A 21,989-nucleotide genomic window follows, 5' to 3' on the forward strand; every position below is an offset into this window, starting at 1 on the left:
ATAATTTAAAAGCTACTGAAAAGCTATTTCTATTACCTCTGATGTTTGCTAATGTCTTGGAGTCTGTTCATAATAAACCTTAAACAAATCATAGTTGTTTTCTGACCATTGCCCATGGAGAATGTCCTGACATTATTAGTGGGTTCTCAGATGTGTTTGCCTAATACTGCATGTAGCCCCTGAGCATCTGACAGCCTGGAGAATCTGATAAACCTAACGTGTTTGCTGTTCTGTGTATGTTAGAAAGGTGGAAAGAAATTAAAATCAGCTGGGCCTGAGCAGCCTGATAGCATCCAGATGTACTGATGGCCAATCTTAGCATAAAGCCATTTAGGTTCATATTAGTAATGTCTTCAGGTTCAGAGGATTCAGGTAGCACATTGTTATTTTTAAAGAAAGGTACTATATTAATGCAGTGGACTAGTTTTATTGCTTTTTCGACCCAAGATACTTGCCCTACAATATATGCAAAATCTGAAAAGATGGGTTGGTTGTTTTGAATTTTTTTTTTTATATTTTCCAGTTTAACTCTGCAATTAAAAACAGTTTTGTCTGTATGCTAAACAGTCATATGTTGCTTGTTATGCACAGTAGCTATGTCTTTCACAGAGTGAAAATATATTTGCTGTACCATCAAACTCCTTATTTCATTTATGGCATACAAGTCCTTCTGGCCTTTATTTCCTTCTAGCATTTCTCCAATGCTGTCACCATAGCAACCAGAAACTCTTTAAAACACTTTCAAAAAAAAGGCAGTGGTTATACAGTTATGGTGTTTATGAAAACTCAACAGCCAGTTTGGCACTGAGGAGCTGAATTAACCTACAGACTGGGAGAAGATCCCCACAGCCATCATGAAGCAGGGAAGGTGTTGGATCTTCCGGCAAAGCAGGCAACGGTGCCACACTGCTTTCAGTGCAGTGAGACCATGTAAAACAATTATCCATCCAGCAGAAAAGTAACTACAGGCTTCAGCTAACGGGACATTAGTGTAACCTAACAGGAAATTAGGATCAGGGCTAAGACTGCACTGAGGAGTGCCTTCCATCCCTTTGTATTGAAGTATTGGAAGGAAAGCTACAGGTGAGGGTAGAAATGGGAGAGGATGCATTTTTATAAAAAAGATGTGCTTATCTATGAGATATACTTCATTATTTTTACTGATGTAAGAAGAAGTTGTGTCTGAAGTGATGAGTTGAAAGGCTGTTTTATGTAAACATAAAAATGTCTGGTTTGTGGAATTTAAATGTGCAGTTTATGTTTTTAATTTACCAGTGAAGTTTTGTGTGGCTTATTGAGCTGCACTGGATATGTGCTGGCTATTTTTACATGTAAAACATAGCTATTTGGAGCTTGGGGCTTTTTTTCTTAAGTTGAGCTCTGTGTTGGCAGGATCCCATCAGGATTTATTTGAATTTCATGTTGGATCTAGAGAGTGTGTAGTAACCCATCGTGACTCTGCAGGGTGTTCAGGGCCACTCTGGCTTGACTCTGCCATTTCAGGAAGGCTCAGGTTGAAATGTCTGGACTGCAAAATGTTGAGGGGTTATGCTGAGGTTAAAAATGTGCTTCTCTACTGTGCCTCCCTTCCTGGCTTGTACATGTACACACCCCCCTGCCTCCCACACTAGCTGGTCTTGCCCAAAAAAAAGTGGGGAGATAACTATACAGCTTAGCAACTCTTCTATTCAGAGGTTTGCCTTAGCATATAGCATGCAGGCAGATTTTTCTCCTCAAAAACAAGCAATCCCACCCACACTTGAATTTTTTTCCTGGATATGTTATTTTCAAACCATCAGGACAGAGATGAAAGATGATTTAATTTATTTTTCCCCAGCTTTTGCAGTTGTTCAGCTTACTTTATTTTGTATTGAGTGAACATCCAGTATTTTTGCAATACCACTCCCTTTTGGGGTAGTTTATTTTCTTTAAAATATCAAAGTCCTTTCAGTTCCTCATGTTTTGGCTTTTATTGCTCTTTTCTCAGAAGTTCAAATGCCTTTCACATCCTTCAGAAGCCCCACCCCTTGACCACAAAGGACTTACAACCTTTTACATCACCTGAGTACCTCCTCACTGGGCAGTCCTCTCACCTTGCATTCCCAGCTCTGGCTTTTGTCTTCTCTGACATCTTCCTTATATCCTGCTGGGAAGTCATGACTCTCCTCCCACTGCAATAGCTTGTTTAATTTCATGCTTTCATCATACAACGTGTGCAGCATTTTGTTCACCAGAGGCAAGAGCCCAACTTGACACATTATTGAAGACACACTACAAGACGTCCCTTAAAGATCCCCTGTGCACTGTGACAGCATTTTAAGTGGGAGGGAATTTGTGGTCAGGGTAACATTGTCTCAAATCAAGGCCATCCGCTGGATCTCTGCGAGGACCCAAGAAATCCCTACGATGTATAGGTACACTGTAAATTCACACCAATGTCCTGTACCACAAGTGCACATCATGAAAATTTCCTTGCTTTCTTACTATAAAACTGGGTTACCCTTCACTCCCCTCTATTTTCATATTGCTCCATTACACTTAGTTTGAATTGTGGTTTTCATTAGATGTAAATGCCAATAGATACATGTTGAACAATACCTGGAAAACCTTGGAAAGGTTGACTGGTGACTTCTCCTTGGCTGCAGGAGCAAGTGCATCCAGAACACCCTGCAAGAGCTCTGTCATCCCTCCTAGTGCTTCCTCACCATGTGTGCATGTGCTCCCACCCTTCCAAATCCTGCACTTCCTGAAAAACCCAGTTAATTATGCTCAGAAATGCGTGAGACCCCTGACGAGCTGAAATTTCATTTCTTCTAGCACGTTACATTTAATTGTACATTCCATTTACATTCATTACATGTCATTTACATTCCATTTAGCAAGATGTATGGTACGGTTTCACTCCATTAGAGAGCACAAGGGAGGGACCCAGACCCCCATGCAGAGCAGCAGTTGTGTGAGTGGCTGGCTCTGGGAGCTGGCTGTGTGAAGATGGGCTTGGCAAAGGAGTTCAGTGCTTCAGGTTTGGCTGTAATCATGGGGTATCTCTAGGCTGCTCATCACAGGAGTGAACACTGCTGCAGCTCATGGAGGAAAGCCAGTGTGCACCAGGTTAGAGGAGCTGGAAAAACTGGCACAGGCTGAGCTCTGTGTGGGGACTGCCTTGTTGTCAGCTGAGTCACTAAATCCAGCCCAGGTACCCTTACCCTTCAGTGCAAGTGAAGAGATTATTATAACTTCAGCTAATTCCTTATTACCAAGGCTGCTTCTTTTTGTCTTAACACAGAAGCCCCATCCCCCTTGTTCTCTTTCACAGCATTGACAAACACTTTTTGTGACTCTTATCTTCTCCCCGCCAGCCTTCACTCACTGGCGGTTTTTTTGTGGCCAACTCCACCCTTTTCCACTGAGGGCACCGGCTGTTTGTATCTAAACTTCAGTCTTGAAAGAGCCTGTTAGGAGCCGTGTCGGCTGTTTCGGTGAAGGTCTTCCTCTCCCGGGCAGCTGTGTTTACAGCACAGGAACCAAAACTAACGTCTCTTCGCTCTCGAGGACAAAATACCAGTTAAGTTTTGAAGCTTTTCTTCAGTGGTGGAGATTTGGCTTAGAGACTCTGTCTGGACATGTTTAGATAAGTTGAATTATGCCCTTTTTAAAAATGGATTTAAGATATTAGAAGTTATGATCAAAATGGGCAAAAGTGAAAATGGTTGAATGGGTTTCTTATATTATTTGGAAGCTTTTAGTCTAACAGCAGTGCTGCTATGAAAGGTAGGGGCCACACATCTTTTTTAGCTACTTAACTGTAGAAAGACATGAAAGTGGTCATTACTGTAATTAGTCCTAATGTGAGCACGTGCTTTCTCCTCTTAAAGGTTTGCAGTGGTAGGGAGTATTTTTAGATGACTTGTATACCATTATTATTTGGTTATTACTTTATTTCTACTTCTTTTGAGTTGGATACATGTAGATATCAGTGGTCAACAAAAAAGAAACAGCATAGATAGTCCAAATGCTTATAAGCCTGTGTACTTCTTAACATCTTTAGAGAGCTGCCCAGCAAGATGAAGAGATTAATACCAAGTTTTTTTGAAACATCATTATTCTGCACTATATTTTTGTGTATCCATGCAAAATAGGTTATTCTAGCAGGTTTATTGTTCCAGTTCTTCCTGCATATGTTGACTGAAAAATACTAGTTCTCAATTGGTGCATGCAAATGTTGCTTTGATTCTTAAAAGCTCAAATTTAGTGTCAGCTCACACTTAGACTTTACTTCTGAAAGAAAATGGACTTAAAAGAGTCAGAACTGAGCTTGTTAGCTTGACTCTTGAGTTTCAGACAACAATTGCAGATCTAAGTTGAAAGATTTTTCCATCTAAACTGCCTGAGTCTATGATGTGTATTTGGAAGATGATTGCAAATAGTTCTGGTGAAGTAATTTTTTATATTAGAAAGACTTTGACCTCATCATTCTACTAATGACTCCATCAAGAAAAGCTGGGCATGTTCTGCAGGCTGTGCAGTACCATGTAAGGCTGTCTAAGCTGGTGTAAAAAGGCTGACTACAGTTTTGGAAAGAGTGGAATTTTGGAAACAGATTTAGGAACAGGGTGAGCTGCCCTGTTAATTTTTACTGGTGAGTTGTGGGGAAATTCATGTCTCAAAGGAAAGTGGTGGAGTGGCACTCAGAAGGTGGGTGAGGTGGAAGCAGAACAGCAGCCTGCATTCTACCAAGGTCAGGCTACTCACTTGGGTGTCTAAAATAAAAGCCCTACTCAGCATCCTCCCAGTTGTGCATCTTGTCTGAAATGTCACTGTACCTTCTTTCCAGTAGCTGTCATGGGTCCAGTTTTCATACCATGGGATATTTCCTATGCAAACCTTCAGTCTGATGCTTGAAGTGCTGTTTCAGCACAAAGAAGGGGGGACACAATGCTTGGCTGGGCAGGTGAGGGGTCCCTGAAGGCAGAAGGATGTTTGTGCAAACAGGAAATGATTCCCAGCTGTAGAGGAATGGGTTGTCCAGGCTACATCCTTGCTGCGTGGAGGCACCTGCAGGTGTTGGAGTCCAGCTGTGTTGGCAGGATCATGGGCAGCCATGAGGTGCTGTGCTGCTCACTTTGGGACTTGTACCCCACTGTAAAAAGTCACTGCTCTTAGTGTCTCATGTCTAAAGTTGTTGTGGTTTCAAACAAACAAAACAATACACATATACCCAGCGAGCCTACTACAATCCCAGGGCTGAAACTTTCTCTTGATTGAGCAATGCTGAGCATACAGCTGAATAACATAATTTTTCATTCATCTGACAGCACAGTTTTTCCTTTGTCAGCATTTTCTTGTCAAATACTACATCTGAAGTTACCAGTGACCTTTCCACTTGAAAAATATCTGCTTTGTGCCAGAGAAGCACGTTTGTCATCTCTTTGAAAGCATCTCTCTCCAGTGTGACTTGTATGACTTTTGCTTGATCACTGTGGGAAGTGTAATGCCACACATACATAAATATATCACAATCTCATGAATTAAAGCAAAACCAAACCTCTTGGTCTCCAGGCTCTTGTTAGGTTTCAGCAGGTTCCTGCTGCTCTGGTCAGATCCCAGAATCAGAACCCTGTAATCTAGTAGTTTTACAGAAATCAGTCTTGTGCAGTGAAATAAATACCCAGTAAATAACATTCCTTTAATAGCTCTTATTAAAGGTAAATTGTGGACCACAAGAAGGTGGTGCCCTTCATAGAAGCCCACTGGGATTACCAGAAATAGAAGAAGGTTGTGTTAGCATGTGTGGGATGGTTACCTAAAGGATATACAGTTCCAAGTTTTAAAGGTCTGTAGCAGTGAATGAAATATATTGAAATATTCATAGATATCCATGTGACAGGCTGAAGGCTGCTAGAAAATAGCATTATACACTGGCATGTGGATAAATTGCCTACTTGATTTTATGCACTTCATCAATATTCTCACCTGCTTTATAGCTCATCCCTAACCTCCATACTTGCTACTTTCCTGGCTCTTACTTATCTTCTCTTATTTCTAAAACTAATTTTAGGGGAAGCTGCTTGTTTCGTTTAACAAAGCTGTTGATACAACACTAAACACTTGTTTCTAATAATCTGAGAAAATGTGTATCATACTGCTGTTAGCATTAAGGTACAAAATTAGGCTCAGAAGAATGAAAGAAAATAATGTGACCAAAAAGCAGAAGAATTAAAAATACAATATGCAATAAACTAAAAATCTGTCAGAAATTTCCCAAAATATGTTATATTACATTTTTGCTGCTGTAGAAGTAACATTACTTGTACAGGTTTAAAAAAAAACTCCGAAATCCGAGTATGACTAATGAGACTTTACTATTAATGTTTTTGCAGATCTTTTCTATAGTTCTTGTTGAATTGAAGGAGGAATAATTTAATATAATGCAGAGAACTGGGCAGCCTGGTCCAGTGCTCTGCTACCCTTGATCTAAAGTTCTTCCTTATGTTGGGCTGGAACTTTGTATGTTTCAGTTTATGGCCATTGCTCCCTGACCTCCACTACTTTTCCCCTAGGAAAAGAAGTTCATGAGGTAAAAGAAGGTTCCATTCCTCTCTCAGTTCCATGTTTTTTCTTTCCTTTTCCTCATCTGCTCCTTTCTCCTGCTGCATAGACCTTACCAACAGCAGCCACAAAAGAGAAAAATCTGACTCTGCCTGTGCATCTTCAGGCTGGTGAGAGGTTGTTCAGCTGTTTGGGGGATGCCACGTGAATATTCTGGTCTACACTGAGAGATCTGTGCAACAGATCCATTCAGAGTGGGTGGGAATTTTTAGAGGCTTAAGGAGATCTGGAAGGTCTCAGGTATGGACATGATCCTGACAAAATTATTCAAAGGAGAGCACGGCTATCTGAAAAGTTGGTAATTAGTAGTCATGGAGACTCAACTGTCCAGCTGAGGAGGTTGTATCAGTAGATGTGAAGTAGAGACCCGAGGATGTCTTTGTGGGGCTCAGTAGCACTCTCTCTTACTAATCAAAACCTGTTGGTGAACAGACCCAAGGGATTGGTGGATTTTGCCCAACAGAGTGGGTGTTTTGAAGGACTGAATTAAAATTCAGTGAAGAAATTACATTTGTCATATAGAACTGTTTTCTTTCTTTAATTGAGAGCAAGTGCTCTGTCAAGGAAGGCAAACTGAAAGGAGCAATTACTTACAGGGAACAGTGTGGAGTTATAATAGGAGCCAGCTGCATGGTAAAGACACCAAATGTCTTTTTGGAAGAAACCAGGAGGAATGTTCACAATCTACCTCAGCTTGTGTTGTGTGCAGCTTTGGGTACTGTGAGTTTGGGGAAAAGCTGAAAGATGCTGCCAAAAAGTAATGAGAGGGCTAGAAAATGTAACCCATAAATTTGAAGGAACAGAATTTAGTCTGTCTTTAGTCTGTAGTCCAGGAATGTCAGGACTGCAGTGGTCCTAGGACAGTGGTGTGTTGTAGGTAGGGACTAATCTGTTTATCATCCAAAGGAACAGGCTTTGTCCACAGTGCATAATATATTAAATTTGATACTATGAAAACCTTTTCATGATATATTTTGCAAAAGTTTGTCTCTTGGGCTTGAAGTCACTTTATTCAGAAAAAGAAGGAAGGGTTTTTCCCTTTGGGGAAGGAAATAAATAGAGAGAAGATAGCATTCCTTCTAGTTTTTGCCTTTCTGTGATATTACTTGAGCATGGATGAGCTCCAGTTTTCCAGTTGTTTATACCTTTATCAAATTTGAATGGGTTTTCAGAGAGATTACATTATAAAAAAATATCCAGCAGAGAAAGCAACACCTCCTGATCAAATTTCAAGTATCTCTTCCAAAACATGGACAACGCTTTAATTACTGATAAAAATGGGTTTAATAATATATAAAAAAATACATTTTATCTTGTCATGTACTGGGAAATAGTAAATCCTCTGTGACCAAACTCCTTCTTTCTGCCTTCCAAATTGCCAGTACCTAGTTTACAAAATTTGGGTTGGATGATTAAGTCTGGCAAAGTTAAAACAGCTAAAAACAAAGTCTATGGGGAAGTTTCATGTAACATTAATAAGACGCAGAACTACCAGCCCCACCTATAATAGAAATAAGATTATCAAGGCCAGGTTTCCGTGATGATTCTCAAATGTTTCTACAGGCTTTTAGAGAAGATCTGGAATGCCTTATTCAAGAACAGATGAAGAAGGGCAATAACCCCACTGGACTGCTTGCATTACAGCAGATTGCTGAATACATTACAGCGAGCACTTTTACAGGTTTTTCCTCATCTTCACTCAGTAAGTGAATTACACATCAACTGCTTTTTTTTTTTTTTAAAAATTGTTTCCAAGGCTTAGGAATGCTGGGATCTCCTCTTTCCTTGAATAAAAATCCTGTCAGAGCTTGCTTCAGCTGTGAAGTAGTGCAGATGGTGGCCTTAACTTGCCTTTTTAGGCTTCTTTCTCTCAAATTTTTTGACTTGTATAATGATATCCAAAATGGTTGGAATCATCAAAATCAGTTATTCTATAATTTGTAAATAAAAGTTGAACTGACATCGGGAACAATATTTTGTGCCCTGTTATTGTTAGGAATTTAATATGAATATAAACTGAGATGTGAAATACATTACTATGTAGTTTATTTTTCTACTTGTGCATATATATTGTTACTAAAAAAAAAAACAACCAACCAAAAACAACTCTGAGGTAGGGACAATACCCCAGCAAACTGAATTCTCAGATGACCAGCTCCCAGAGTTAAGAACAGATTCTAGTCTGCACTCTACTTGTAAAGATGTCACTGGGATTTTGCAGTTAACACCCAAGTTCTTCTTTCCAAGTCATGAAGCACTGAGACATTCAAGTCAATTTAAGTTCTGTGGGTGGACTTCGTATGGGAACTTACAAGCCTGAAGTACAGTGGCAGCTGTCAGCATTCATCATCTTTGGAGATTTGGTCCCAAAATGGTACTTCAGGGTTTATTTAACAAAACAAGTGGAAGAGAACAGAGAGCCCAAATAACCTCGTGAGCACATCTCTGGTTGGTTACTGAGACTCTGTCCCACTGTCGTCTCTGCTGCATTTGCCAGAGACAATGGGGACAGATCTCAAAGTGCACCCTCCATTTGTTGAAAACCAAAATGACTTTTACCTCTTTTGCTCTTAACTTCCTCTCTAAGCAAAGGTTGTGGGCTGTCAAAAGGCTATCATGCATTCATGAAGGGGAGAAGGGTATGTTCGTGTAGTCACAATTCAAAGAGAGAAATTGATCTTTGTGATTTCTCTGTTAAGAGGTGATGCCTTCTGTCTAAGGGTCTGAGAACTCTTGCACTAATCCTAATTTCTTCATTGGGACTGAATTGAAGTGCTAAGACCAAGATATCTCTTCAATTTAGTTTTGCTGATGTCAGAAGTCCACAAGGAATATCTTCTCCTGTAACAAGAAACCTCAAAGTAACATGTAAAATTACTTCATTATTGACAAATGTCTTAAAGGACAGTTCCAGTCGTACGTAGGATATTGATTCAGGAGACAGCTCAGGAAAACCTTTATTCAATCTCATAAATGCTGGTACTGCTTTGCTAACCATTTAAGTACACTGCATCTGGAAGGTCATGGCATAGCTGGAAATACATTTAGTTGTCCAACTGGCCATCATCTATTTTTGTCTGTTTTTCAGGCCATGGAATGATTACACCCATCAATGACCTACCTGGGGTAGATACCTCCTCGTTTGTTAAGGGAGAAAAACTTACTCGTTGCAAGTTAGCCAGTTTATATAGATTGGCCGACTTGTTTGGGTGGGCACATTTGCCAAATACCTATATCACAGTAAGTATTTTAGAGCAAAAAAACTTATTTAGAGTCTCACCTATTCATTCAAATTATTTTTCCCCCTGATTAATGTAAATTAGATCAGTAATCCATTTCCTGTCTCCTTTGCAGGTAAGAGTAAGCAAAGAACATAACCACATTCTAATCATTCCAAGAGGGCTGTCCTTTTCTGAAGCTTCAGCTTCTAATTTGGTATGTGATTCACCTGCTGTAATAACCAACAAGGCTCATCTTGTTTTCTAAAATACTTTTGTGGCTGCTTAAATGAACTGTAATTATGCTGTTGTTTGGGTTTTTTTAATATTTACCCACCAGATGAAAAGCTGATTAACTGCTTAGATAGTAGCCCCCTTTGTTGCCAGTATTTCTTCTTGGGTTTAGCTTTACTTTCTGTTTCTTTGTCTCCAGCTTCAGTGTGGAGCAGCAAAGTTTTGTTTTCCTATCTGATGAAGCTCACCAGTAGCATGACTGTAGCAGTAGCCTTTTATAACCTGAGAGAGTGGCAATACCTGTGAAATGACTCTGTAGGAGTAGTGTTATCAGAATCACCTCTTACCTTTAGAAGTGAGGAGATAAAGTCAAATAATCTTCCCCAGGCCCAGCAAATGAGCTGGGTGAAGTTACAAACTGGTATTTAGGCAGTGGTGGCTGCCAAATCACACATCTTTTGGTGTAGAGCCTGCCATATGCTCTTCATGTCAGTGCATATCTGTAAAGAAACTGCCTCAAGGTGAAAGGGGTACCAAAATGAGATTGATACTATTACATAGAAAACACAGAACCAAAATACCATGACATAATATGACCCTGCTGTAGTTTTTTGTTGATCCAGGAATTACTGTTTTAATGTTGAATGAAACGGAAGATTCCTTGTGCATTGAATATTCTTACTGGAAATTTCTCAGGCTCTGAATTATCTTCATATTTAAAATGTAGGAAAAGTTAATGAAATGAAAGTCAGAAACAAGGAAAAGTCAGTTAGACTGAAGTAGAATATATGTTGTATCAGGGTCTTGTCCTGACTTCTTCCATGGTTGAACTTCCAACAGCTATCAAGGGCTAGTACAGCAGGGTGGTTTATTGACACAGATTCATGGCTGCTCACCTACATTTTTTTGTGCTCTGAGCCTTGAATGTATGTGGGAAACTTTGGTGCTAAATAAGAAGGGAAGGGTATTTTCTAGATTACTGAAGTTGTCACAAACTTTCTGAATATCACTTGTCTGTTTGCCTTTTTCAGGTTAAAGTGAACATCCTAGGAGATGTAGTGGACCAGGGAAGCACAGCTCTCAGTATTGACAGTGTGGGCTTCAGCCCACATGTGGCCATCTACTCCACCCGCCCCGACATCAGATGTGTCATACACATACACACCCCTGCCACGGCTGCTGTGAGTCTTCCTTTGGCACAGACTGAAAGAAAACAGCTTTATCCTATGAACTTAGGGCATATTTCTCCCCACAGCAGTTTCATTTTTGTTTTAATATCGACACTGCGCAGATAAATAAAAGTGTGAGGTTACCAAATAGAGAGAGGGCTGGGCCATCACAGTGGAATGGCATCAGAATAAACTGATGCTCAGAGATTACTGTACCGAGGTTGAGGAGGTTGTAAAGCAAATAGTTTACACAGGCTTCATTTATAGCATCCTAGATAATATAATGTGCTGCATAAATCATCTTAATTTGCATTATGCAGCTCCATTTTTAAGTGGTTTGATTAGTAGTTACACTTAGTTTGGATTTACCTCAGTATTTAAATGTTATAGTTAGCATAAACTTTAAATAGTCTGTATAATAATGATAAAAATGCAAGGAGGCCTGAAAGAATTGGTTTGAAATAACTGAATTCTTATTATTTTATCTAGAAATGCATATATATATATACACACACACAAAGTAAAAAGGAATGTATAATTTCTTTTATACTAGCTTTTTGAAGTAATAAATGTGAGAAAGAAGGATAAACCATTAAATAAACTGAGAATTAAGCACAAATAAAATTCACAAAAATTTCCTTCAATATATATGTCCCTAGACTACCCAGTATACCAGACTACCCAGCAGCAGCTCTGTCACCCTATTGCAAATTAAACTGGTGGGGGGGTTGTTTCTAAGCTCTCCCTATGGAGTTTGTTTCTCATCTAACAAAGTACACCCTGCTAAGGTTTGGGTGGTTGAGATGTAAGTTTTCCCTAGTTATCAGCATTTAATTTTTATGAAACAGGTTTCTTCTATGAAGTGTGGCATCCTTCCCATATCACAAGAGGCTCTGATTCTGGGAGATGTTGCTTATTACAACTATCAGGGATCTCTTGATGAACAGGAAGAGAGAATTCAGCTTCAAAAAGTTCTTGGACCCAGTTGCAAGGTATTCAGCCTCATTTATGCTCTTCATGAACAATTTTCATGTCCTGTTCCAGTTTCTACCATTTAACATTAGTGTCTTCATTTACTAGGTGTTAGTCTTGAGAAACCATGGTGTGGTAGCACTAGGAGAGACACTGGAAGAAGCATTCCACTATATTTTCAATGTGCAACTGGCCTGTGAAACGCAGGTGAGAGAGAATTTATCTGTGTTTAATTTCAAACACACTATAGAGTTGCAGATTATATCCCAGATGGGAAGATCTCTTACATGACACAGTTTTGGAGTTGTAGAATCCAGTAGTCCTGTATACTTGGTCAAAGAGAGCCTGGAATAATCAGGGAATCACCAAGGGAATGGCACAAATACTCATTCTAGGAACACTGACACAGTCTCAGTGGTGTCACACTCCGAAAGGTACAGAAGGTTTTGTTCCATGCTGTGCAAGAGTGAGCCTCATGCAGAGAATCTGTCAGGTAATAGATTTGCTGGTACTCACTGCATGGGGAAGTGTGACTGAAGATCTCTTGAGAGCCAGCTCCTTTACTGAATATTGTGACAAAAAAAGAAGCTTCTCTCTGTGATCACAATTAATTTGTGAAACCAAATTAAAAAAAGGTCTTTAGAGCAATGGTAATGGATGGCATATTTAAAAGTAACTTGAATCACAAATTCAGTTGTTTTCATTCTTATCTTTCTTTAGTCACCTGGTTGGGTATCCAGGTGTTACCTATAACCCGTGGAGACCACTGAAAGTGTTCTCACTTTTCATAAGTTTTAAGCCCATCCCCAGAAACTTCATCACTTTGTGTTCTCCAGTGATCCTGTCCTCCCAAAGAGACATTTGCATGTGCAAATGGTGGGCTCCCACTCCTTTCCTTCCTTGCCCTACCATTCATTTTGATTTCAGACACACTTTCATTTTGAAACAGCTAGAATAATGAAAGATTTTTAATCTTGTGATGCAGAAAGATGTTTTTAAGGTACTCTTAAAGCGTTTGAATCTGGTGTTTTTTTGAAATGCAATCATTAGATGCACTGTAGAGGATACAATGTTTTAGCAGTCTCTTGCTATATATTTTAATACATTTTTGGACAGTAGAAAACCAGCCCGAGAAGTAACCGCAGCATGTATTTACGCAACCTCCTGCTGCAAATTCAGAAAAGCAGAGAATACGAGAGCTTTTTCACAAATGAAATACGCTTCCTGATGTCTCTAGGTTCATGCATTAGCTGGAGCAGGTGGGATAGACAATCTCCTACTACTGGATCTGCAGAAGTTCAAGCCTTCAACACATGCTGTGGCAGCAATGGGAGGAGGTGGAGTTAATATGGCTTCACAACAAAAATGGAAAGTTGGGGAGCAAGAATTTGAAGCACTCATGAGAATGCTGGACAACCTGGTGAGAGCATGTTTCTGATGGTATCTATGTAATCCTGTAAGGTTTAGAGTGTAGAATTAGCTTCTGTAAAGAAAATAATTTTTTAGTCATACTGTTTCTGACAGCAGTATTCTGTCTTAATAAGAATTTATAATGCTTTGAGCTCCAATTTTGTCCCACCATCTTACAAATGTAGAGTAACTTAATAGTAAAAATCTTTATTTAAATTTTTTTTAACATTAATTTCTTATTTTCCTCCTCCACAGGGATACAGAACTGGTTATGCCTATAGGCAACCATTAGTCAGGGAAAAACCCAGACATAAGAGTGATGTTGAGATCCCAGCCACTGTGACTGCCTTTTCCTTTGAAGATGATACAGTTCCACTTTCCCCCCTGAAATTCCTTGCACAGAGGCAACAGAGGGAGAAGACAAGATGGCTGAACTCTCCAAACACATACTTGAAAGTTAATGTGCCTGAGGAGTCCTGGAATGGGGAAACCAGTCCCAGGACTAAGATCACGGTAGGTTGATAGGTTGGACAGTCACTTTGGTTTTGCCCTAGTTGAAAGTAAGTTATGCACAGTTTATATGAGTAAATCTTGAGTAGGATTAGAAAATAAGTTTATTGAGCAAATTAAAATAGGCTTTTCAGAGCCTTAATGACATCAGTACTATGGGCCTCCTCTCGTTGAGAAGAGAGGGGTTAACTGTAAGAGTAACTAACACTTTATGATAAAATTTAACAATGATTTCACAGTTCTAACCATCTCTTCTCATTCCTGAAGTAGAAAACAGTTTTTCTACCACTTCTTCTTGTGCTATCTTGTACTATATTTGGTTATCCACCAAATATAGTAAGGTTTTAAGTCACCCGTGGGTTGTTCTTTTTTTACATGAGGGAGACACGAGCTCTAATTCATCTCTTGCTGCCCCTTTTCTATTTGTGAGCCTACTGAAAACAGCTTTCAAAAGGTCTGTTCGTGCTACAGGCTTTTAATGATGATAAAGATTTTCCCCCTTCTGCAGCTCAGCAAGATGCTTACACTTAGTTTCCAGCCTGCAGGGAGGTGGCCCTCGTGGGACTACAGAGCGTGTTATTGCTCTTCAGCTACTCCCAGTACAACTGTAAAAGCACCAGCTCCTCCTGCTGGCAGGCTGGCAGGTTTCTAAGCTTGAGTTTGGGAAAAACACCCTCAGAACCCTGCTTGAGAAGGGAAAAAAAACCATAGTCAATGTGTAGTCAGCAGAGGTGGAAGTTGGTTGCATGAACAAGGGCTCTGGATTGACGTGCCAGTTACTAGAAGCTGTGGTCCTTTTTAAATACAGCATCATTAGTGCACAGGTAACACTGAATTTTTCAGGAATGTATGTCAGTATTTACAAAAAGTAGTCATGTTCAAGGCAACTTATATCCTCTTGGGCAAACACACAAACCTGTAAAGGAGTTGGGATGATTTTTTAGGTGTCGATGGAATTGAGAATAAAATCAGAAAGTTCTTTCTTGATATCTCTTCTTTAACAGTAAGATAACACAGAGAATTATTCCTTTCCCTCATACTGGGTATTTTAGCTTCTCTCTTTTTTTTTTTCACCCCCCTCTTGAAGTGGATGAAAGCTGATGACTCCTCCAAGACTAGTGGAGGAACGCCAATCAAAATTGAAGATCCAAACCAATTTGTTCCTCTAAACACAAACCCAAGTGAAGTGTTGGAAAAGAGAAATAAGGTAAAAAGAAGTGTAATGAAATGGAAAATGTAACATTTCCAAATACAATTATATGTTCAAGTAATGAATCAGCAGAGCAGTAAAATAACATTTTCAAATGTTTTGATTTTATTAAGAAGATTCTTACACTGTATGTGATTTTTGGCACCAAAAACATATTTAAATGTGTGATATACATAAAATCTGTAGATATGCATGCAATATTTATGTATTTAAATTTTGAGTGCAATAATCTGATGAAGGATGAGTATTAACTATGGAAATTATAGATTGGGAATGGTAGTCCCTGTTATTTAGCATTTTATTTAGTATATAATTAGGTGTCAACACCAACAGAATTGCTGTGTGTCATCTACATCGTGATTCAGTCTCAGACTCTAATCTCGCTCTGTTCCGTTTTAATTTTCCTAGTGCTTGTTAAGCTGGAATTTCTAATGGCAGTAAAAAAGAGAAAATGAGAGATCATTGTTGGACCTCAGTGTAAACAGAAATATCTCTCTGCTTTTCCCTTCCAGCATGAAAGACACTGATTATCAGACTGACCAAATACTCCACCCTCAGAATAACTATATTAAGAGATATTCAGGACACTTTTCATTTGATTGCATATTTTTTTCATTCTTGAAAAATTCTTTATCAGTGTACTTGGGGACTGAAGTGGATTTAGAAGGAACAACTCCCTTCCTTAGAACTGGAAAGGCACCCTCTAATCATCCAGAGATTAATAGTACATGTCCCAGGCAATGATTTTTAAATTCATGCATGTCACTGGCTCATCAAGTGTTTATTCCTAATTCTCTCCTGTAGGATTTTTTTATATGATTTGTATTGGTATTTATATCTGATCTGTTGATTTCTTAAACTCTGACAATTAGAAGTTAGGGCTGTTTAGGGAAAAAATTGACTATTCACAGAAGGAAAACTTTGCCAACCCTTGTGACCACAAAGTTTTCTCCAATAGCTGAACATGTGTCCTTTATGAGGTGGAGAGGACAGGTTTAGAGGCCATTCCTGGGAGCTTATTTCAAAGTGTTGGGTGTTGGCTTAAATGAAGTGCAAGAGCTGGGACTGGGGTAAATATTTGTGAGTACTGAAAGAGCCGAACAACATATGCTGTGTATTCAGAGGTGGAAGAAGAGTTCTTAATTTTTAGGTGCAGTAGCACACAGCTTGATTCTCCAGCCATTCACTGCTGCCAGTGTTAGTGACTTTGCAAAGCTGATGGGCATAGGATTTGTTAAAGAGAAATATCTCTTTCTAACCTGGTTTATTTTCTCCTGTAGATAAGGGAACAAAACCGATATGACCTAAAGACAGCAGGACCTCAGTCTCAGCTGCTCGCAGGGATTGTTGTGGATAAAAAGCCAAGTTCAGTGAGTACAACATAATTAACTAATTTACAACTGTTCAGGTTAATTTGGCTGCCTGACTTTCAAATGTCATTTTGGGCCATTTTCATTCTAAATGTTTTGTTAGAACTGATTATTTTTATGCCAGTTTTAGAGGTGTGATACATCTTAATGTTTCAGTTTAAAGGTTTAAAAAGTTAGTTTCAAGTTGAGATGTGTATGTCAAGTTTGCCATCATTTATATTAATGAAGTAGGATCTTTGTCTAAGATCATTTAACTGAGAGAGGAGGAACTTCAGAATGCATGGGGGCAAAAATAGCCTTCATTAGTCTGTGGAAGTGATGCTTAAGATAGCAATTGAGTCCCAGAAATAGCTGAGTTTAAAAGGTGGGATCTGACCATGTGGAAGACAGCTTTCATTAGAAACAGGCTTCTTATTGGGAGAGAGGGTTTCCAATTTCTTACCTGCCTATATTAATCTTTTCTTGAATAGAATATACTTCCAAACACTGCAGTTATCCTTAATAAGGTTATCCAACATATTGTGGTGAATTGGAATTGGAGTGCTGTACTTCTAAGAGTTTCCAGCTATCCAACAGTTAGTACACCTGTGTTTTAATTCTGTATTCCTGGCCAAAATTTTGTCACCAAATTTTGATGAAAAATAAAAAGAAAAGAAGGCCTGCACATTTTGCTTGTTGCTTCTTATTTTTTAACTGTTAAATTCTGTGGCTTTCTCTTTCCCAGCCAATGCAGTTTGATGATGAGCACGCACCACCGGCACCACCCAACCCATTCAGCCACCTCACTGAAAAGGAACTGGAAGAGTACAAGAAAACCATTGAGCGCAGGCAGCAGGGGTTGGAAGGTCAGCAGTGTGGTTTGAATTGCTGGGGTTTACATTTTAATAATAAGCTTGAAAATATCAACTGTAAAAATTGTGTACATGTTAATTATTAGTGTATACTGCTGGCAACAAGCTTAGAACTAATCATTCCTTGAGGTGTTAGAATTCTTTTGTTAAATGTGGTTTGTTCTTTTACTTTAGTTAGTGCTGAAATTAAAGCAATGAAGGGTTTGCAGAGAAATGGGGTTGACAAAATCACAAATAACCGTGATGAATTTTTTGTGTCAAAATTGTAGAATAACATAAGGTGGAAGAGTCCACAAAGGTCATCTTAATCCAATTCCTTCTCAGAGCTGACACTAAAGTTAGATCAAGTAGCTCAGATCTGTGCCCAACTGAGCAAAAGTTTACTGAGATGTTTGGCACTGGCTTCTCTAATTTTACTTCTGTTCTCTCAATGTGCAAATCTCATTTACTTTCACTTTTCACATCTTCTTCCAATACTACTATTCCATAGACAATTACTAATTCAGGGTTAATTTAAATTTTTAACAGTAACACTTGGTTTGAATTCTTCTTTGCTAATACTGTGTAATAAAACAACTTTGCTATATAAGACAACTTTGTTGTACAACTCAGGACATAGTGCAATAGCTTACTGTACCAGCACACTGTGATGAGATAAAACTGTGGGGCATGCTACTTGGAATGCAGCCCTGCCACCTTTTTTTATGCTTTCTAATAAAGAACTAATATCTACCAATTTTTAGCAGATAAATCCATAATTCTTTAGAGTTTCAACTGTGTATTGTAACTTCGTGCTGTTGTCAGCATGAGCAACACAAAGCTGTAGCAGATCTGTAAATCTTGTAGCACCAGCACTGACACTCTTGCTTGATTTTCACTTTTGCTTGGCTACTAACTTACATCTTGTCCTGCAGATGCTGAACAGGAATTATTCTCAGATGACGGTTCATCTGTGTCACAAATTCAGTCACAAACTCAATCCCCGCAAAATGTCCCAGAAAGATTAGAAGGTATTCCATGCAATTTCTGTACGGTGCCAAGGGCTCCAATAACCCAAGTCCTCAATTCTTCTGCTGCACTTTCACACTTGCATGAAGTCAACTGAGTCAAAAGGAGCCCTCTTTTGCAAAGTTTGGGTGGTACTCTGTCCAGAAAACCATTTTTCCCAATTTTTTCTAATACATAATTCTCACAAACAGAAAACAATTCAGGGCATGCTGAAACTAAGATATCAGCCATGTGGAACAAATAGATATCATACTTAATTTTACTGAAAATGTTAATAATAGTTCTTTTGCCTCAGACTTTTCCAGAAGTCTAAGCAGGCATTTTAAAAGGCAAGTTCTCCAATGCCTTCTGTATGGAATGGCTGTGTTTTCACAAATCAGTCTCTTGCAGGAAAATATAATTCTGACTGTGCTTGAGGCTGTGTATGCTGTGTAGACTATATTTGTACATACTCTATAGAGCCTGAGCTGTGCATGCACCTGGCAGAGATCAGATTTTTCAGCCCATTTTCCCTTAATGACATTTTGACTGCGTTGTCTGCTTACAGCAACTAAGATTGTGGATAAAGGGGAAAAAAAAACACCTAAGCACTTTGGGTTTCATTCTTTGGATCACAGTCCAGATTCGCAGGCTTTGTCTCAATACTGGGTTTTCTGCATGAAAGTGTAGATAAATAATTGCGAAATCACTTGCTCTTTCAGAAAATCATGAGGATTTCTACACCCAGAATGCCAACCTAATATCTGTGGAGATGCCAGTCGTGGTGGTGAACGGGAAGGAAGATGCACATGACACGGAAGAAGATCTCACCAGGAGGGTCAGTCAGTTAACCATGAGTACTGTGGAGAGCGTAGAGATTACCATTAAAGGCTCTGAAAAGATAGAAGAGGCCCTGTCCCCTGAAGGGTCGCCTTCCAAATCCCCTTCAAAGAAAAAGAAGAAATTCCGCACCCCATCCTTCCTGAAAAAGAGTAAAAAGAAGGAGAAGGTAGAAGCCTAAGTGCAGTTCTGTTGTGAGGAGACATTGCACATTTTAAACGTTTAAGTTGACCATTAACGGCGTAGTGTTAGGGGTGTGCAGTAACTGGACTTTTAACCTAAACAAGTAGAAACTGGAAGAGGTTTTGCTTTAAAGAAACCAAACAAAGAGGCAAACAAACAAAAAAAACCTTTCATGTTAATTGCAAATTAATTCATCTCTCACTTAGCTGTGTCCAAAATTGCTATGAGGGCTGGAAACATTGATTAGTTTCATGTAGAACTACACTGGCAGGTGCTCAATTACCATCATAGCAAGGTCAAATACCATCACAGTATGCAGCAGCAAGTTCTGCTTGGAGTATTTTGCAGACCTGAAAATTTTCAGTACAGTTAAAGTCTTTATTAAAGTTACTGTTGAGTGATCATATGACTTTTTAAAACTGCTGTCTCATTTGGAAACAAGATCATACATTTTTGTATTGTGGTTTTTGACCATATATTTTATGTTTCTGTACCCCTGTTTGACTGGGTACGTATTAACAGCACACCTTTACATCTTTTTTAAGATTAGCTCATATAAAAATATTATACACTGGCACATAATACTAGGGGAAAAACTGTGTAAGAGAAAGTTTATTTGGAATTATACAAAATGTCTAAAGAATTCCATTATTCAATAACTTTTTTGCCAAATATTTCATTTTAGTGAAATATAATTTTTGAAGACTTCTTTTTTATTCTATCAGTTGGGGCGGGGGAAACCCTTATTTTTCAAGAAGGGGGATTTTATACACTTAACATTGATAATTTAGTTTAACTGGCAAAACAAAAAGAAGATTTTATATGTTCAAATGTTTGTATACCATTCAGTATAAAGGTATTATAAGCATGTGAACCAAGCATTTAATAGTTAGAGTGTATTTAAGAATGCTTGGTTTAGAGTATACTTAATATAGTTCAGGAATCCAGGGAGTTCAAAATCAAAGGATAAAAGCATATAAAATTGAACTGGATTCATGTTTAAAAATTATTTGTGGGTTGTTCTTTTTCTCTTTCATGGTATTGCTAATGAATGAAGAAAAATAATCTCTTAACATAACCAAATGAAGGAAACAAAAATGTTAAAAGGGAAAGTGAAATAGTAGGGAAATAGGAGGAGACAAAGAAAGTAAAAGTTCGGTGATTATTTTTTTTAAATATATGATATGGATTGCGGGATATTTTTATTAAATCAGCAGAGTGACATTTCCATATTAGATGTTTTAAATAATTTGTATGGATTCATGCAGAGTGCAACACTTTGGGTTTTTTCTTCAGTTTCATTCAAATTGTAAAAGGGTCTCGTGAATCTGTGTTGTCCTTTGGATGAACCCAGAGCAAATCAGAGCCTAGTGCCATGGGTAAGGGTGGTACTGCCACTTACTCATTTTTACTTGTGTTGTCATTTTAGTACTTTTACTGTATTGTAAATACAAACTAAACATAGAAATTAACATAGGGGTTTCTTCACTGTGTCAAATGTCTGTAAATCAGTCATCACAATAGGAAGTACATCTTTTAAGATCCATGTGATTCCCAAATTACCGGTTGAAATATTATACAATATATAATTGTTAAATATGGCTGGAGAGTGGTTTGGCATGCAAAAATGTTGATTATAGCATGTTCAGGGGCTGGTTAGCTTTGACCGTGTAAGTGTGATAATGCAATGTTGGAATGGATCCTGGAAACAATTTTCTAGCTGTCACTAAATACTGGAATCAGTGTTTTTAATCATAGTGGAAACTTTCAGTTGCTTACTTTGTTTTTTATGTTCTACATTATTTGTGTTGTATTACAACATATGTAGAAACAGTAACCTGTGAACTACGCTTTTCATAACTTTTTTAAAAATATATCTAAATGAATGCAATGTGCATAAATATTTTTTAAAATGCAACCGTGAACTATTTGCACCTTTTGCTAATGCCTCTATTTACTTGCTTTGGCATAAAGAATGAGCCAGCCAACTCTTGTGTCCTGTGGAAAATATATAAATGTTATCTGAAATTGCTCATAGATGTAATGCTAATTAATGTTAAATCACAAATAAACAGTATTTTAAATAGATGGATTTCATATAGCAACCTTTATTTTATGCACTTACATCTCATGCTTGTAGAGAAGATGTTTTGATTATGCACGTTGCTTCTCAAGAATTTATTCTGGAGAAGACTTGTTGCTTACTTGAGAAGACTCTTATCCTGAGAGCTCTGCAAGAAAATCACCTCATCTTGCTATTGAACAGCTTTTGTCTCTGTCACAGGTGCTGGAGAGGAAAGAGGACAGGCCCATGATAAAAGACAGGGAGGGCACTGCCAGGCAGCTGTTCTGAGCAGGCATCACAGGTGACAGCATGAGGAACTGGGGTGGTTTTAGTGCTGAGTAAGTACAGAGCAAGGTAAACC

At 38.5% G+C, this 21,989-nt stretch overlaps 1 protein-coding gene across 5 annotated transcripts in view; it reads left to right on the forward strand.

Annotated features, from left to right (window-relative positions):
• ADD3 (adducin 3) overlaps window positions 1-21,651 on the forward strand; it is a 92,435-nt gene extending 70,784 nt beyond the window's left edge. For 2 of the 5 annotated variants that reach the window (XM_015633274.3, XM_015633276.1), the window contains 13 exons: window positions 8,173-8,311; window positions 9,698-9,849; window positions 9,964-10,044; window positions 11,093-11,242; window positions 12,079-12,222; window positions 12,311-12,409; window positions 13,440-13,622; window positions 13,868-14,125; window positions 15,210-15,329; window positions 16,613-16,702; window positions 17,427-17,547; window positions 18,468-18,563; window positions 19,263-21,651. In XM_015633274.3, the coding sequence (XP_015488760.1) occupies window positions 8,173-8,311; window positions 9,698-9,849; window positions 9,964-10,044; window positions 11,093-11,242; window positions 12,079-12,222; window positions 12,311-12,409; window positions 13,440-13,622; window positions 13,868-14,125; window positions 15,210-15,329; window positions 16,613-16,702; window positions 17,427-17,547; window positions 18,468-18,563; window positions 19,263-19,561 (1,932 nt within the window). In that variant the 3' untranslated portion in view covers window positions 19,562-21,651. Of the gene's footprint in view, window positions 1-3,430; window positions 3,566-8,172; window positions 8,312-9,697; window positions 9,850-9,963; window positions 10,045-11,092; window positions 11,243-12,078; window positions 12,223-12,310; window positions 12,410-13,439; window positions 13,623-13,867; window positions 14,126-15,209; window positions 15,330-16,612; window positions 16,703-17,426; window positions 17,548-18,467; window positions 18,564-19,262 lie in introns of those variants that run through there. The other 3 variants (XM_015633278.3, XM_015633275.3, XM_015633277.3) reach the window with 3 other exon arrangements.
• The last annotated feature ends 338 nt before the right edge of the window (window positions 21,652-21,989 follow it).

The sequence above is a fragment of the Parus major genome, chromosome 6 (genome assembly GCF_001522545.3).
Source record: "Parus major isolate Abel chromosome 6, Parus_major1.1, whole genome shotgun sequence".
NCBI classification, from domain to species: domain Eukaryota; kingdom Metazoa; phylum Chordata; class Aves; order Passeriformes; family Paridae; genus Parus; species Parus major.